At 40.3% G+C, this 17,792-nt stretch overlaps 1 protein-coding gene across 1 annotated transcript; it reads right to left on the bottom strand.

Moving 5' to 3' along the window:
- Positions 1-3,328: 3,328 nt before the first annotated feature.
- Positions 3,329-15,109, bottom strand: LOC101953906 (cathepsin K-like). The gene is made up of 9 exons (XM_065574215.1): positions 14,996-15,109; positions 14,326-14,527; positions 13,977-14,111; positions 12,574-12,696; positions 11,721-11,879; positions 10,192-10,416; positions 7,828-7,993; positions 5,069-5,174; positions 3,329-3,813 (listed from the first exon to the last, which is right to left on the bottom strand). Exons 3-9 carry the CDS (start codon positions 14,103-14,105, stop codon positions 3,714-3,716), a joined length of 1,008 nt encoding a protein of 335 aa, XP_065430287.1. The 5' UTR covers positions 14,106-14,111; positions 14,326-14,527; positions 14,996-15,109; the 3' UTR covers positions 3,329-3,713.
- Between the last annotated feature and the right edge of the window lie 2,683 nt (positions 15,110-17,792).

Genomic DNA, 17,792 nt, shown 5'->3' with positions numbered 1-17,792 from the left:
GGGGCGAGGGGGCAAGGCGGCTGCCTTTCCCCGTGGTACCCTTGTTCCCCCACCTCCGCCTTGTGTGGGGCCACGTGCAAAGGCTCTTCACACCTTCTTCCCCTCACACTTTTGCCTCCCCCCCTCCAGTCACGTACACAGGCCTGGTCTACACTGAAAAATTAGTTGCATCTGAAGAAGTGAGGTTCTTACCCACGAAAGCTTATGCTCCCAATACTTCTGTTAGTCTCAAAGGTGCCACAGGACCCTCTGTTGCTTTTTACAGATTCAGACTAACACGGCTACCCCTCTGATACTGAAAAATTAGATTGCCCTAGCTGCATGGCTCTGGGCAGGGAAACATTTTGCACCCTGTGCTCTGTTGTAAGGTTGCCCTGACCCTCTGGCGCAGCCAGATTAACCACAGCGGTGGGAGAAGCCCTTCCACCCATGTTGGAAGTGCCCGCGCTATGGCGCTCCAGGGGCACCGCTGTGGTGTAGACAGAGCCAAAGGCTCTTCATTCTTTTTCTTCTCCCGCTATCTTTTTCTTCTCCTCCGTCTCTCTGCCCCGTCACGCCACATGCAAGGGCTCTACCTCGTGCCCCATTGCCTCCCACCCAGCGCCATTTGCAAACACTCTTGCCCCCTCTCTACTCATGGCCTGCCGCACCACTCCCAGGGCCACATGCAAAGACTTCACACCTTTCCCCTTCCTGCTGTTAACCTAGACGGCACAGGGGCTCGCCTGGGGAAGGAAAACGGAGGTTGCAGTTCGTTGGAAGAGAGGGAATCTGAGCCCACTCATGGGGACGTGTGTAAAGCACAGAGCCATTGAAACACCCACACTTGTGTACCATTGTAAGACTTATATTCTGTAATAGTTACAGATTGAGCGGGGTCCGTTGCCCGGTGTGCATCACGCCACTAAACACACCAGGGTGGAGAAGCAATCAAAGTTTATTTGAGATCTCAAAGTGGTGCAAGGAGACAGGCACGTCTCAAATCAAGCACACCAACATAAGCAGCCTTTATCTTTTATACAGTTTGCAGCTAAGCCTTTCCCTTCTTCCCCTGCCCTTTCTCACCCCCCCTCCTCCATTCCCACCTCTCCCCCTTTCTCCCTCTGGTTACATTACACGACCTTGGCCGTGCAGCTTGTTCTCACTGTTTCTTTCTGCAAGTAATCTTGTCCTTTAGCTAGAAGCATGTAGGTTTCCCTTATCACTACTGCTTCCCAGCTGCTGGCCTGTGAGGTTAGTAAAGTTTAACATGCAGGAGCTTTGATTCACTTTGGCCTAGAGCGGGGGGGCTTCATCGACTTTCGGGTCTTCCAACCCCCCGAGTTAGCTAGGGTGATGCCTAGTGACATCTACAGGATCATAAAAACATTAGATCATATTGGATAGTCCATCTCACAGAGGGGAATAGGGCATATACACGATAGGACAGACACAAGTGTAGCCTAATATATAGGGTGACCAGATAGTAAGTGTGAAAAATTGGGACGGGGGTGGCGGGTAATTGGCATCTATATAAGAAAAAGCCCCAAATATCGGGACTGTCCCTTTAAAATTGGGCCATCTAGTCACCCTACTAATGTATATGGCAATTTCTGAGGAAAAGTATTAAAAGAGGACTATATTCCCTATTACTTTTTCATTGTTCTACATTTCTTTGCCAGAAATGGAATTGGTTTTGTTAAAAACTTTTTGTGAACTGTATTTTGAAAAAGATGTATTGTGCAATATTTAAAAACCAATAACATCTAAGTTAAAAATTAAACTAGACAAATATCAAGCCGTATCTCAGGTTTTGCTTTTATTTAGTAAAAAAGGACAAAAATATCAAAGTTTCAGCTAATAAGCACTCTAATTAAGTGTCCTTTACTGTCCTGGTGCTAGCTACACAATACTGTACCAACACTGATCACCACAAACTAAAGCTTCTGTGGGAAGTAATGCATGCAAAATCTTATAATCAGCATTTTAAGCAAGTTTTGAGAAAACATCTTTGATTGTCATTTAACAATTTAAAATTAATAAAAACCTCATTCTGAAAGATTATACTAGCTGTTATCCCAGTACAATTCTTGGGGAATTAACATACTAAGGCTAGGTCTACACTGGGGGGGGAGGGAATCGATTTAAGATACGCAAATTCAGCTACGCGAATAGCCGACTTACCCAGCTGTGATGACGGCGGCAAATCAACTGCCGCAGCTCCCCCGTCGACGGCGCTTACTCCTACCTGCGCTGGTGGAGTACGCACGTCGATTTGGGGATCGATTGTTGCGTCCCAACGAGACGCGATAATTCAATCCCCGAGAGATTGATTTCTACCCACCGATCCAAGCGGGTAGTGAAGACAAGCCCAAAGACATTAATTACCAAGAAACCCAGGAAGCAGGACAAGGTAGAAGACCTAACATAGGTTCTGAATTATCATGCATGCATCTTTCTGTAATACATCACCTACCAAGATTATAACATGAGTATTGCCAACCCCAAGCATTCAAAAATGATGAGTCACGCCCCCGCCCAAAATCATGAGATTAAAAATACATTTAGGGTGCTTTTTATTTTCCTTCTGGTCTTTGAGCCTGTAGGGGTTCACTTGGGGCACATTTTCAACCTTTTATCCACAACCATGAGCACTAGAAACACATTTAAAAAAAATAAAAAGGCTGAGATCCTCACATAATCACAAGAATCCAAGATCTTTGAGAAAAAACACCAACAGTTGTGATACGTGAGATAAAATTGTGAGATTACTTACTGTCAGTAAATCTCACATTTAACATTGACTTTGGTGCCATAGTACATCGTATCATTAGGGTTGCCAACCCTCCAGGATTGTACTGGAGTCTGCAGGAATTAAAGATTAATCTTTAATTAAAGATTGTGTCATGTGGTGAAATCTCCAGGAATTCGTCCAATGCTACTTATCACACATCATATCCAACTGTTTTCAGGTGTGTTTTGAGGTTCTTAAAAACCCGAGCATTAAAAAAGGGCATTTTTGGCAAATTAAAAAGCAACGGTTTCACCTGCAAAACCTTTGAGAAACTTGATTATAGAAAGCTTCTCAAACTTTCTGAACAATCTATCTAGGTAGTTATAGGGCGTCCATCATTACAAAAATTAGCAGCTATTCATAGAGTGGACCATAAAATAAAGAGATTGTTTTGAGGACACATCTCCTTCAATTTGTGAACACATGCACCACCTCCACTCCTGTTTGTGACTAGCAATTGCCCATATAGGAAAGTAATATTAGATGCTTTCCTAATATGTTTTTAACTTCTATTAATGAAACAAGGAGAACCAAAAACAACAAGGAGTCTGGTGGCACCTTAAAGACTAACAGATTTATTTGGGCATAAGCTTTCGTGAGTAAAAACCTCACTTCTTCGGATGCAAGGAGAACCAGTATCATGTGACTAGTTGGTTGAAGTAGTTGGTGTAGATGATTTTCTGAATGCTGCTCCAGGCTGGTTAGGGAACATGAAAGCAATATGCCAAGACGGCTAGCACTCATGAAGTTTTATAGCAAGCAGTGATTCTTACAGTAGTTTTTTGTTCTTGCATTTAACAGATCCTTTGGGGTCCATCAAATTTGTATGATTCAAGACAGGACTTATTGAAGGCTACAGTTCTTTGGGGAACTCAGAACAAAATTAATTTTAAAGCATGTTTGATTCTTCATTCCTGCCTGCCAGGATTAAGTCTGTTTTTCACATCAGTGGATAGCTGGCAAATGAAGCTATTCCACAAAGGTTGCCTCTGTTTTTTGCCATCCGGATATAACCTCGATCACCCCATCTGGTTCCCCAGCTGCAGAAGAGAAACAAACAATATATTTGTTTTTATATATAATATATATAATGTTAAATCTTAATACAGGTTCCCTGTTTTTTTTGTTTTGGGGAGCAGGGGTTGCTATCGACTTTTTATAGTATGAAAATCCTAGCAGGGCAAATCTTGTTACTGGTGTTCCTGACACAAAATTTAATTGCTACAGCTCCTTTTCAGTTGTGGCTGACTGGGAGCTAGAGATACAGAGCACTTTTACAGATCAGAGTCTGAATGTTTTATAAAAGGAAAGGTCTGCATGAAAAGCAAGATTTTAAATTAAGCATAAATAAGCCTTAGCAAAAATAAAGGTGTGTGCCCAGAGCTCACAATGCAGCACTTCTCTGAAACCATTGCACACTGGAAGTGCATTATAAATAATAAGAAATATAAATAAGTATACCCAGAACTCCACTTTGCAGACAGGGATGTATCAATAAACACATAATTGTTATCTTTGTCAGAACACAGATACGCTGTTAAAGCTCAATAGTTGGCTAATTGTAAATTGTAATAAGCTAACATCCACAATCAAAGAAAAGCTAGAAATGGGGAAAAGACTTTCACAACCTTGAAAAGAGAGTACTGGGCATGCCCATGAGTTTCATATTTATTATCTATTTGGTTTCATTTGAGAATTTTGGAGAATTGTCTCATATTTTACTTCAGACACACACAATGTATTTATTTCCTCTTTGCAGGCCACTAGTCCAGCTAGATATCAAAATTATTACACACTGGAAATTATTTAAAAACATAATATCAGAATTCAGGGCCAAAATTTAGGTCTATAGTAAATCATATGAATACACGTTTTTTGTAATTGAAAAATGTCAGTGAAATTGCAGGTTCAATTGAATGCATACCCTTGTCTTCTGGAATGAACTATTCCTCTCTGTTTTTGAAACTCAAAGTCTTTAACCTTGTGCTGGTCCATGAGAATTAAAAAGCAAAACTGGTTAGAGAAAGGAAATGAAATCAACTAAACTAGTTTGTGTCAAGCTGCCTGTCATGTGCAAAACCTAAACAGAATTAATAGTGAAAAGTAAATTAGAATTTTAAAATATTATTTCATTTTTAATAATCAGAGATATGGCTAACAGTTAAAGACTTTTAAAACATATTTTATTTATTTTGATGCTGTCCTTGTAAAGTATTAAAACAGTTCTTTAAGATGAAATAATATTTTAAAGAATTTTTAGGAAAGGTATTTTAATTAAAGAAAACTCATCCTTACCTGTTTTTGATGAGCCAGTATGGCACACCTCTGTCCACACAATATCCCACAACAAGAACGGCATGGTTTATATGTGAAGACGTGCATTGTGAGTCATAGTACACACCTGAAAATGGTTTTTTTTTTAAATTAATTAATTAATTTATTTATGAAACAACAGTGTCCAGAAGCCCCAATCAGGAGCATTGTGCTCCTGTGATTGGCATTGTATAAACGCATAGGAAGACAAAGTCTCTATCCCAAAGAGGTTACAGTCTAAAGTCCCAATTCTGCAATGAGTTCCATACAAGTACAAAGGTACACCCGTGCAGGACTGTGACCTAATTTAAGACAAGAGCTAATTAGTGAGTATATAACTGTAGGACAGAAGTGGTGAGGGAGGACAAGCGTGACAATACAAAAAAACCTATGGTCGCATAGGTTAACTATATATACCACTTAAGGTTTATAAATCATTTAAAAGAGAGAGATGTAAAAATGATATAAAACAGAATAAAGATACAATTGGCAAATCTGCATTTGATTTTGAAACCGTTTTCCTAAAACAGATGGGTTGCTGTTTTGGAAACCTGAACCTCACAGGTACAGGATATATGGTTTCACCAATGCTGTAAACAGAGGTAGCCTCATCACTTAGTCCAGTGGGTCTCAAACTTTTTTACTGGCAACCCCTTTCACATCAGAAGCCTCTGAGTGCGACCCCCCCCTTATAAATTAAAAACACTTTTTTATATATTTAACACCATTATAAATGCTGGAGGCAAGTGGGGTTTGGGGTGGAGGTTGACAGCTCGTGACCCCCCATGTAATGACCTTGCGACCCCCTGAGGGTTCCTGACCCCCAGTTTGAGAACCCCTGACTTAGTCTAATCAAAAACAATTTGGGAATCTGACCCTGTAACCCTTTCTTATGTGAAGTTGATGGATCTACTTCTAAATCAGCTTTTTTAAGTTCCCAAGCTTCTCTCACTTTTGGAGCACACAGAGCAAGACGATTGATTGGTTTCCTTACATCTTTTCCTAAAGTCAGAGAGCCCCTAGTATATAAGCAGAATTATTTCTAAATAGGATGTTTCCCCACCCCCCAATAATTTAATAGAGTCATAGATTCCAAGGCCAGAAGGAATCATTGTGATCCTCTAGTCTGACTTCTTTTATAACACAGGCTGTAGAACTTCCCCAGAATAATTCCTAGGGCATAATCTTTTTTTTTTTTTTCAATACAATCTTGATTTAAAAATGGTCCATGATGGAGAATCCACCATGACCCTTGGTAAGTTGTTCCAATGGTTAATTACACTCACTTAAAAATGTATGTCTTCTTTCCAGTCTGAATTTGTCTAGCTTCATCTTCTAGCCATTAGATAATGATATAATACATAATATATTGAGGTATACCTATCTCATAGAACTGGATGGGACCAGGGTCATTGAGTCCAGCTAGCAAGAGCAAGTACTGATTTTGCCCCAGATCCCTAAGTGGCCTCCTTAAGGATTTGAACTCATAACTCAAGGTTAAACAGGCCAATGCTCAAACCACTGAGCTATGCTTCCCCCCCATGCATCTTGTTGTACCTTTTCCTGCTAGTTTTAATAGCCCATTATTAAATGTTTGTTCCCCATGTGGATATTTACAGAATGTAATCAACTCATCCCTTAAATTTTCCAGGGCTGCTCTTTGACCCTGAATCAGCAAACCGCTTACTAGCATGTACTTCACTTTGGGCATGTGAGCAGTGTGTCAGACTGACAGGTACAAACTTTATTGAATTAAGTTAAACCTTACTGAATTATGTTTAACATCTTCAAAGTTCATTGTATTAAAATGTAAATATGTATGCACTATTGTGGGATTGTATGGAACTTCAAAATGCTTTTTGGAATACTACTTGTAAAGTTTCAGAGTAGCAGCCGTGTTTGCTCTAATAAATTTGTTAGTCTCTAAGGTGCCACAAGTCCTCCTGTTCTTCTTTTTACTTGTAAAGTGAATTTCCTAGACTGTACTTGAGAGGAGGGAAATGCAAATTATCCCCTTTTGAGCTTGCCTATTGAAGCTACACCCTGGGGAGAGGCCAGTTACTTACTCTTGGAAACTCCAGATGAAGGACGCTGCACCTTATAAAAAGTGGACTAAACACATTATGAGAGCGCTTGTTCTGAGGGGAAGCGGTGATGAACTTGTAACCACAAGGAAACCCCTTGGGTCAGAATCTGAATGACTGCTTCTGCCAGAATCTATGTTAGGGTTGTTGGGGTGAATTCTGGTGAGCTTATTAATATGCATGTAGTTCTTTTATTGTTTTTATATGTTTTCTCTGTAATGCTTTTTACTGTAAGAATAAACTAGGAAGAACTGTGTGGTACTTAGAATTTTTGACAATCACTCTGTTATCAGTCTCTGAAGAGAAAGCAAGCAGGTGTGGTTGGGGAGCCTATTTCTTCTGGGAATAATAAAGTGAAGGCAGGGAACTGTGCATCCTGGAAATAACCCAGTAAGAAGGGAGAGAGACATGTGTCTGCACCCAAGAAAGGCAATGGCTGGGGAGCTGGAAGCCTGAGAATGGTGCCCTTGCTGGACCATTGAGGGAAAATACAGGTGCAGTTGCCCTGAACTGTGACAAGTAGTTCTGTTGATTTCAGTGGAGCTACTCACATGCTTGAAGTTAGGTTTGTGTTTTGTTGATTCAGGGCCTTTGGCTCTAATTTTGTTAAGAACTGTTTAGGTCTCAGAAAATACAGGGAAAGAGAAAACTCCTTACCACTGTGGTAGTGTTGGAAGGATCTCAAACTTGCATCTATACCAACAGATATTGGTCCCACTGAAGCCACTGTTCTTTCAAGATAAGTTTCACTTCCCTTAGGTATTTTTTTATAACTGACACAGGTGGCAGCCCGTCCAGAAGTTTTATAACGGCAATTCTTGTCCTGTAGAAGATGGCAGACAAAGATATAAGGGCACAATAAGTGTGGCAAGTAGGTTAGTGCTAAGTTTTATTATCTTCATTAATGAACAGACTCCTGTAACAGTCCAGAGGTATATAACATACTGGTTTATTCAGATCTGTTTATGTGTTTTAGTTCCTTTCCAGTAACTTAGCTCATCCCAGAAAATAGAACTTACTCTTTCACCGAACAAGGTGCGTGAGGTAATATCCTTTATTGGACCAACTTCTGTTGGTAAAAGAAAGAAAAACTTTTGAGCCACACAAAGCTCTTCTCCAGGTCTGGGAAAGGTAATTAGAGTGTCACAGCTAAATACACCGTGAAAGAGATTGTTAAGGATAGGGAATTAACACATGAAGATGAAGTGGGCAATTAACAATTTATCGTGGGACCAACACAGCTACCACAACACTGCAAACAACTTGTTCACTGTACACACATGTACTAGCGTGATACATTCCATCCAGTAAATACCAGTACACTATACCGTATATGTATTAGCCAATATATTACAGTATTATCTGACTCTGTGGTGTGCTGGTATATGAAATGACACCATTATTTCCAGGGCCTCATGTACAGCAAGATGGATATAAATTCTGATTCAGTGGCACGGTTTCCTACTTTCTGTGGCACTTACACTGAAAATGTTGCCACAAATACAGGTAAAATTCAAAATGTGGGGTTTGATTCAATTTAATTAAATGAACAATGTCAACTTCAAAACAATCACTCTTCTGTCTAAATTGTTTTAAACCTCTTGTTACAGAAGATAACAACTGAAATTACTATCATTGAAAAAGATTGCAGGAAAAAAGATTTTTCTCTATTTTGCAGTTTGTTTGCTTTGCCCATTTGTCAGCTCTTTATGTATAGTCTGTTTCACAGTTTCCCCTGTATAGTCAATTACCCCTGTTGTTTGTGTGAATCTTTCACAGAGCAACAAGACTGAGAAAAGCATTTTTTAAAATAGGAAAATGGTTGCCAAATCACAAAAATTGGCAGGTGACCTCATGCAGCTATCTTATCTGATCTTATCATTATATTAAATTGAGTGGAATTCAGGTAGATGGTGCTCCTTTAAATATGAAAATATACTATACAATAGTACAATATCCCTGGTGGTTTTTTAAATACTAAATTCAATCTTATTGATTTTCCAGTGCTTTGCCCCAAGCTTGTTTCTGCTCTCACAGGAGTTTTAATCTCCTGACTTCAGTGAATTTACTGTTGATTTACACCAGGGCAACATAGAGCAGTATCATGCCTGTCTTCTGTAGTCATCTATACCTGTGCAAAGTTAGTATTAAATTCTACCAGATCAAAAGGACATCATTGTACACCGAGTTTGCACTGAGTCTGAACAGTTGCAAATTACTACACAAGGTGCAAAGCAGTGGAAAATGAGGTCCAGTTTATTTGGTTCCCCCACTGCATTTTCAGTTTTTGGTATACAACAGTGTTTTGGTTTGTTTTAATTAATAACACATAACTGCATGGTAGAAGTTGTCAATAGGAAGCTGGAGGTGTTGGCAGCTGGCTAGTGAACATCTTGGGTCTTTGGACACTTCAAAAGTTGTGGGAGGCAGTTGAAGATTGTGAGAAAAGCATATTAGCTACATATGTTTGCTAAAATAATCAACAGTGAAATAGTTAATACTTATTTAAATTGCCATAATTATGAATGGAGTGGTTCACACTTCTCTGGGAGCTGTTCTTTCAAGCACTCTGCAGACTCGGGAAGACAATACGGTATTAGGACTACACTTGGGTCCCGTTTGGAAGGTTTTCATAAACATATAGGATTTTTTATTTTATTTATTTATTTATTTATTTATTTATTTTTGTTAAATGAAAGCTTAAAATCTGGCTCTATGGTAAGGAATGGATTCTGTTGCAAATTTTGCAGCCGCAAAATTGTGGAATATTCTAGGCCCTAATTATTTCTAGATGACATTAAAAAAAAAAGACATCACTGTGTGTTTAAATAGAGTTAAAATATGCAGCAATTGAGGGAAAACCCCAAAAATCTATTAAAATGTTAATATAACCATAGTATAAAGTAGAGGTTTGAGTCCTCCCCCTGATTTGTCTTTTAGATAAAACACGTTTGGTAAAATATAGACTTTTCCAATGTTTTTCCTCCCCAAAGAAACACCTCTGGCCCAGGTGATACTCACCCGACCTTCATATGGGTAGGACGTTTCTGAGTCAATGCCACGGTTCTTTATAACATATCTGAAAGCATTAGTCATAAAGCCTCCATTGCAACCATGGTTGCCATATTTCCAGGAGCAGTCTACTAGGTTCTGGGGACTAAGTGACACCAAACGCCCTGTTTTCTTCTTCAGTTGTCCTTCCAAGGCCCCCACGGCACTGAAAGCCCAACAAGAACCACAAGATCCCTGCGGCACATTGCAAAGTTCAACAACAACAGAAAGGAGAGATGTTATGGCAGGTGTCATTAATAGCTTAATTATACATTTAAGACAACCACACTGGTGTAACGCACTGGCATTATTCCTGATTTACAGCAGCATAAGTGAGAGAAGAGTGAGGGACACAATGCAGTTGTGAGACAGGTATTTTTAACTATCTGAGAAGTAAATATAGCTAGTCTACCTGCAATTCTTGGAGACATATAGCTTCCATAAAATGAGTTTGATAACAATTTTTGCTAACCCAACCCATGAAGCTGTATGAATTGAATACATTAAGTAGTGGAACGATAAGTCTTAATTGAAAATGGGTTAGGCAGCCTTTCAGGTGACAGTTAAAATCCAGTCGATGGGAACAGTGACATTTTTTTTTCTGTGCAATGGCTATTCAGTGTCTTATGTGAACTGGGCCAAATTCCCCGGGTTCTTTTGCAGCACAAAGTGGCCTTAAACCAGCCAGAGATTTTCAACAAAGCATTCTCCTTGTGTAGGAGGAATGTCTGCTGATGCAGAGCTGGTGGAGGTGGTATAGCTGCCTTCCCAACCCCATGAAAGGCGGCAAGAGGCAGCGTAGTGGAGCTGAACTCCAGTATGGCTGATGATCCTATGCTAGCATAATCGTCTTATTCCTTCAGTGCCATCCTTTACACAGCAACATAAATTAGAGCAGGATCCGGCAGTCCTGATTCAAGGTGGCACAACTATCTCCCTGCAGCCACCACTCTTCATTACATTCAAGCACTGCTCAGGTGTAGTGCAAATCAGTGCCATTGAGTTTAGTGTCCTTGGTCCAGTTCCTAGCGGATAGGTATCCACATCACAAAAAACACTTCCATGTTTGATACTAAGATCAACCACCCCCTCTCCTTTCAGATCAGGGCTGATGCATGTTGGTAGGAGGTCAGTAGGGGGAGAAGCTTGCATTGCCGCTGCCTATGCTGTACTCTGCCTTCTCTGTATAAGAGCAAAGAATTTAATTCTCTGCTTTTGTTAATGACCCTTTTCACCTACATTAATGCTAAAGTTGTTTAAAATGTACAACTTCAAAGGAAGAGGCATGTTTTTTGCATAAAATAAATTACATGTTGACATGGATAATGCAGATATATAGATTTTCATAGAATGTCATTTACAAACATTGTATTGGTGTGATCATGCAGTTCTTCCTCAGCAATGTGAGGAAGGGGATGGGAGATTTGCACTACTCTGCAATTATGTGACTTGCAGTATTCATTCTCCACCTACTGTAATTTCCACCTCTGAGTTCGCACCTGGTTCTTGACATTGGTGACATAACCACTCTTCCTCCAATCAATGCAGTCTGGGGTCTGATCCTGAATACTTTCTTGAGGCCAATCAACTGTAAGGTTATCCATTTCTGAGTCAGATACCCTGAGCCCTGTCATTGTGGCTGTTACTTCCTCAGATGTCTGTTAAAATAAAAATTAAAAAAGGAGTAGAGTACTGTGTATTAAATCAGCAACTAGTCATAGTGCTGTCAGGCAAGTGCCCTAATTGGCCAATTTTGTAGCAGTTGACAAATACATGGCAGAAAACGCCTAAGATTTAAACTGTAGATATACTATAAAGAGTGGCTGTGTAAAATGGCATCTCCTTATTCAATGGGGCTTGAGCCAAAGCCCACTCCTTTAATAATTCTCTGCTCTTTTTACTTGAGGATCTCAAAGCACAGTGCAAAGGAATGTAAGTATTATCCTCATTTTACAGATGTCTAAAGCTACACAGCTATTCAGTGGCAGGATTGTTAGCAAAATCTAGATCTCTTGATTCGCAATCCAGTGTCCTAGCCATTGAACTATGTTACTACCCTCTGCTCCCATGCACCTCCTCAGGATCATATCACTTTTAATCATTTACTTTTAAAAGTAATCGGAATACAGGTAACTAGTTAGTGTAATTAATTCCCCTAGCAATCCTGACCAGGAAAATCTTTTTACAATTATTATTACTTCTTTAAAAAAAAGAGCTTGAAACAATAATGAGGTGAGGGGAAATCTTTTTACAATTATTATTATTTCTTTAAAAAAAAGAGCTTGAAACAATAATGCCTAGATTAAAATGTCACTACATAATTTGAAAACAAAGAAGCATGAGGAAATTTACCATGTCTGCAAAGCCATTCATGGCCATTGTGTATGAATGCTTTCCCATTGACTCTTCCAAGTTATGAACTGTAACCATTTTCAGGGTTTTTTCCCAGATCAGGCGCCTGGAAAGCTCTTCCTCCTGAAATAATGAAAAAAATGGGAACATTTTTTGGCCAAAAAAATTGGGTTAATAAACATTTTTAATTTTTTTGGCAGAATAAGTTTTTTTTTAATTATTTTCCAATGGAAAATTTCCCAATGAAACGACATTTTTTTTGTTTCATTTTAAATTGAAATTTCATTTTGTTTTGTTTTTCTTCTAAAAATTTTCACTTTCTTTTCTTCTTTTTTTCCCTTATTGCCATAATAAGATGAATAATGTATAGTTTGGGAGGAAGAGGACTCCCAAGTTTTCCTTTTTTTTTTTTTTTTTCCCCTTTTTTACTCTAACTTTTTAAACTTCTTCCATTTTGCAAGAGTTAAATAATGGCAAAAGGAAAAATGAAATATGCCACTCTAGCTTTTCCAAAGTTGGAGAAGTTTTGCCAAGTTACAGAGTAGAGAAAGGAAAAAATGAAAGAGTAAAAAGTGGAAAGAAAAAAGATGTCTTTCATTATTACATTCAGTAGCAAAACAAAAACAAAAAAACGGAGAGAAAAGGGAAAAAACTAAAATCAGAAGTTTCAAAAGTTTGACTAATTTTTAGTTTTTTAAAACCACAACAAAAATCTCAAAATGAATCTGACACAATGAACGTTTTTTGTTTCAAAATTTTCAGGTGACAAATTGAAAAATTTCAAATGAATAATTTTTAATGAAAAATTTTCAAAAGGCAAAAAATGGTTTTTTCAACCAGTTCTCATTAAATTGTCGAGCATGGACAATGTAATTACAATTTTTAAATATTGAGGAGCACTCTGTTTCTTTCTGGTAATTTCCATGCGCCAGAGATATACACCAAATTGAGAGTGAGTAAAGTTATTCTTTTCCTTTCAGGAATTTGAGGAAATACCCAGATCAAAACATAATTGCTTTGGATGAAAAATATTAAGAATGTTTCTCTCCACTTGTGATATAGTCCAAGAATGTAAATTAGCTTATTAGAAACACAAACTCTTGAGCTACTCTTTGTAGGCACATTGAAGCAACCTTCAGCTGGAAGTGTAAGTGACCCTTACCACAGTTCAGATATCACTAATAAATAGTTGTGGAGCTATTCATGATCATATTTAATCCAGATAGACCATGATGTTGAACATTTCAGTCTCCATAACTCTATTCAGTTCTTTTGTTTGTCTTGGCCACTAAATTATTAACCAGTAAAAAGAATCAACCAGGTAGTAGTGGGTATGGTTCTGCCTATGAACGTTTAATGCAATACACCAGAAAAATAAATATTTAGAATGCAAAGATAATTACCTCACTGCTGTACTGCTTTTCGTAGATTGTCTTCCAGCGTTCCCAGTCTGAATCAAGGGTAGGATCCTTGCCTATGTTGGCAACAGATGCTGCTACCATAAGCAGTAAAACACTGCCCACTGTCAGCATCTTAAACTGGAAAAGATGTAAAAGGGATGTTCTATGACACAATGTATTCCTTCCTTCCCATCACAGTCCAGGATCTTTGAAGAGCTCAAGGGAATGGCAAAGGCACACAGCAGGTGTGGGGATCCCAACCGTGACACGCTGACCGTGCCTCAGGTAGAGCTGTAGCCAGACTAAGGTCAGCTGTCCATGGGCCACTTCCTCCCCACCCCTTGGGGTGTACCTGGAGTAGCGGGGTGTTGTCTGCCTCCTCTGGATAAATGGCCCACGGCAGTCCTGGCAGGTCTGTGGCAGCAGTAAGTTCCCTGGCAGGCAGGGCGTCACTGGCCTCAGCAGCAGGGTCGGTGGCCAGGAGCGAGCTGGGTCCGTCTGCCTCCTCTGGTGTCTCAGCAAAAACTGAGCAGGAGGAAGGCCACACCGCCTCACTACACAAATGTTTTCATCAATATTTGAAATATTCCTCCAAATAGTCACAAATAATATTACCCTATGAACAGCAGTGAAGTTTGCCCAGAATTTGTGAATCTGCTTTCCGATCATTTCCCACTTTTAGTCCTAGATCTTTAAAAGAGAAGAGCAGCTATCATACTCACCACTGGACCCCCTTATTGGTCAAGACCAAGAACAGAATAAGCCATAGAAATGTAACCCCCCTGCTTATCCCCATGAGGTGCTCCCTCTGGATAGCGTGGAATCCCATTTAGCAGGGCAATATGAAGGAAGCTCACTGAGCCATTGTGTCTATTTTGTTATGGACAGGAGATGTCACTTCTGTCTTTGGGACTGTTGACCCTGCACCCTTCACTGCATTAAATTAAACGAGGGGGCAGAAATAGAGAAAAACAGATAAAGTAAAATGATAAGTCAATTCACGTAGCATATATGCAAAGTACCTGTTAAACTGCTGTGATCCTGAGACAGTCCTTCTTCTTTGCACTTAAGGACCAGGCTGAGGACAACAGACCACAGACCAGGCTTACTAAGACTGGATGTAGCAAAGGTTCCTGGGTGCTTTATAAAGTCAGGGATCCAGTGGTCAGCTGGAGAAGTTCCCTATGCAGAGGTTTCATTTTTCTTTAAATATGCTTTCTATCGTGAGAATAGACTATTTCTTGCTCAAGACTTGTTTTGTAATGATTAAGCAGGCACAAAACCCAAGCAGAAGGAAACAAAAGCAGAATCGGAACTGAAAGCAAATATCTTGTTGCTCCTTTTGCATACAACATAGGTGAAATGGTCAAATGGTATAACTTGCTTCCATAAAAAGGTTTTGTCACATTTGGCTAGCTTGACGCATGCAGTTATATGAATGGGACGTATTCTCAGTGTATATAATTGAAAGATAAACCTAAAAACAAAGTTTCCAAGAGGACCGAATGCTTAATGGAAATGGGATATGAAGCCCTTCAACTCTCAGTGACCATTCAAATCCAGCCCATGGCGAAACTGTTACTTTGCAATTGCTATTCAGTGTTCTATGTGAATTGAGTTTGGCAGTCTCCATGTATTTCCTTATGGACCTGTGTCCACATCACAAAACTGTGTCCGTGCTTGGTGAAAATTTGGAACTTTCCTGGCAGCCTCAAGAAGAAGCCAAAGCTAGAATGTGCCATGGGGACTGAACTCAACCTCTCACATCAGGATTGAGGCACTTTGCTTGGGGCCACGGTGGGAGATGCTTACAGTGCCACTGCCTTGTCTTTCTCACCAACAGAAGTTGGTCCAATAAAAGATACTACCTCACCCACTTTGTATCCCTAGTTCTATATTTCAGTTTTTCTGCACTAAACCAAGAACTTCACCCTCCAAGTTATGCATCTGACACTTTCAACTACATTATCACTAGATTTGCTGAAAAACACATTAAATAAAAGAATTCCCGGTGAAGAGGCATTTTTAAATGAAATCAACTAATCTACATTTTGAGGTGATTAATGCCGATAAGATGATAATTTCATAGATTTCCATTTGCAAGCATTTTACTGGAGTGGGCAGACGATTTTTAGCAATGCAAGGACGGGGGTAGAAGATTTGCATAGTTCAGTAAACATGGTCGTTCCAGTTTTTATTTTCCACCTGCTTTAATTTCCAACTTTGCATTCAGAGCATGTATTTTACTTTGGTGATATAACCTTTCCTCTTTTGTTCCAGGCTGGGTGCAGAATAGTTTCTTCAGATCAATGGGCTGTAAGGTTATTCATTTCTGAGTCAGAGATCTTGAGCCTGATGATCATAGAAGCTACTTCCTCCAAAGTCTACTTAAAAAAGAAAGAAAGAAAAAAAAGAGAAGAGAATACAGAAAAAAATTACCAGTAATTACCAGTGTGTGAGGGCACCATGAGTCAATGGATCTGCTTTTTGTCAGTATCTGGAGTTTAGATGTGCTGATTTTAGTGACAAAATGAAAGTGCTTTATGCTCCTCTTGGCTCTGAAGATCAAACACAGATGTATTCTGTTATGGTTTGTATCAACAGAACTGTTCACTAAGTTCTAGTCGCAGGAACTAAGTTATGTCTGTGCAATTCCATCAGAGACACGGAGTCAGACTGGGGTAGCTCGGGCATAATTTTAAGATAATGAGGTTGCGGAGGTGTAGGCGAAGGCAGAGTTTGGTGAGCAAGTTCTTTATTCCTGGTGATGATGCAACCAAGAAGTACCCAGCTTGAATTTCAGATCCCAAGTCCAGTGTGCAGTGGCAGCGAGGAAAAAGGAATATTTTTATTTGAACACTGATCAGATTTGCTGTGTAGTTAACATGGAGAGACACAATGCTATTTTTACCGTGACTTATCAGCCACACTTCAAGCCCTTAATCCTGCAACCAAGGTTGTCGTGTTCCACTGCAAGTCTGAATGGAAGCTATGCATGGGCACAAAGAAGGTTAACTCCTCGACATAGGTCTCCACAGTGAGAGAAAATCAATCTCAAGTTTCTTGCACGCCTACTCTCTGAGGCCAGGTGTACACCACAGACTTACGTTGGTATAACTACATTGCTCAGGGTGTGAAAAATCCATCCGCCTGAGCAACATAGTTATACCAACCATAACCTCCCCATGCAGACAGCACTATGACAGTGGGAGAAAAGCTTCTCCGGTCAACATAGCTACCACCTCTCACTGAGGTGGATTAACTATGGCGATGGGAGACAGCTCTTCACTTAAGCACTATAGCAGCATTTTTAGAATAGACCTGCCCTTACTCTGAAGAGCGCAGCCTTGAATGAGATTTTAGGGCCTTTTTCGTAGTTACATTAAGGCTCACTTACATTGGTCTGGCAGCCTAAAGTGCCTTAAAGTGGGTACAAATGTAATTTATACCTACGGTGAACCAGTGGCATAGCCAGCTTCTAAGAGGAGGGGGAGCAAACATAAAAAAGGCGCTCCCCCATTGGCTCCTCCTCTGGCCATGCCCCCCGTGGCTCCTCCTCCGGCCACTCCGCGCCCCCCCCCCCTTGGCTGGCTCCTCCGGCTGCACCACCCCTCCCCCCGCATGGCTCCTCCGGCCCTGCCATGCCACCCCCGCAGCCCCGCCCCTCGCTCCTCCGGCCGTGGCTGCCGGCTGCCATGCTGCACCTCCACCTCCTCCGGCTGCCCCCCCATGGCTGCCGGCCACGCTCTGGGCCACCAGCCTGCGCCCCCCCTCACTCCTCCAGCCACGGCTGCTGGCCGCGCAGCGGGCCGTATGCCG

This window comes from Chrysemys picta, chromosome 20 (assembly GCF_011386835.1).
Source record: "Chrysemys picta bellii isolate R12L10 chromosome 20, ASM1138683v2, whole genome shotgun sequence".
In the NCBI taxonomy this organism is placed as follows: domain Eukaryota; kingdom Metazoa; phylum Chordata; order Testudines; family Emydidae; genus Chrysemys; species Chrysemys picta.
The sequence above is the reverse complement of the archived record's forward strand: the minus strand, read 5'-3'. Positions and strand labels throughout refer to the sequence as shown.

Bases quoted from the DNA above. Each gene is read 5' to 3' on its own strand.
- LOC101953906 (XM_065574215.1), bottom strand. From the start codon at position 14,105: ATGCTGACAGTGGGCAGTGTTTTACTGCTTATGGTAGCAGCATCTGTT. The intron at 5,175-7,827 runs GTAAGGAGTTTT...AACCATTTTCAG, and splicing joins CTTCCAACACTACCACAGTG to GTGTGTACTATGACTCACAA. The intron at 3,814-5,068 runs GTAAGGATGAGT...TCTCTTCTGCAG, and splicing joins TACTGGCTCATCAAAAACAG to CTGGGGAACCAGATGGGGTG.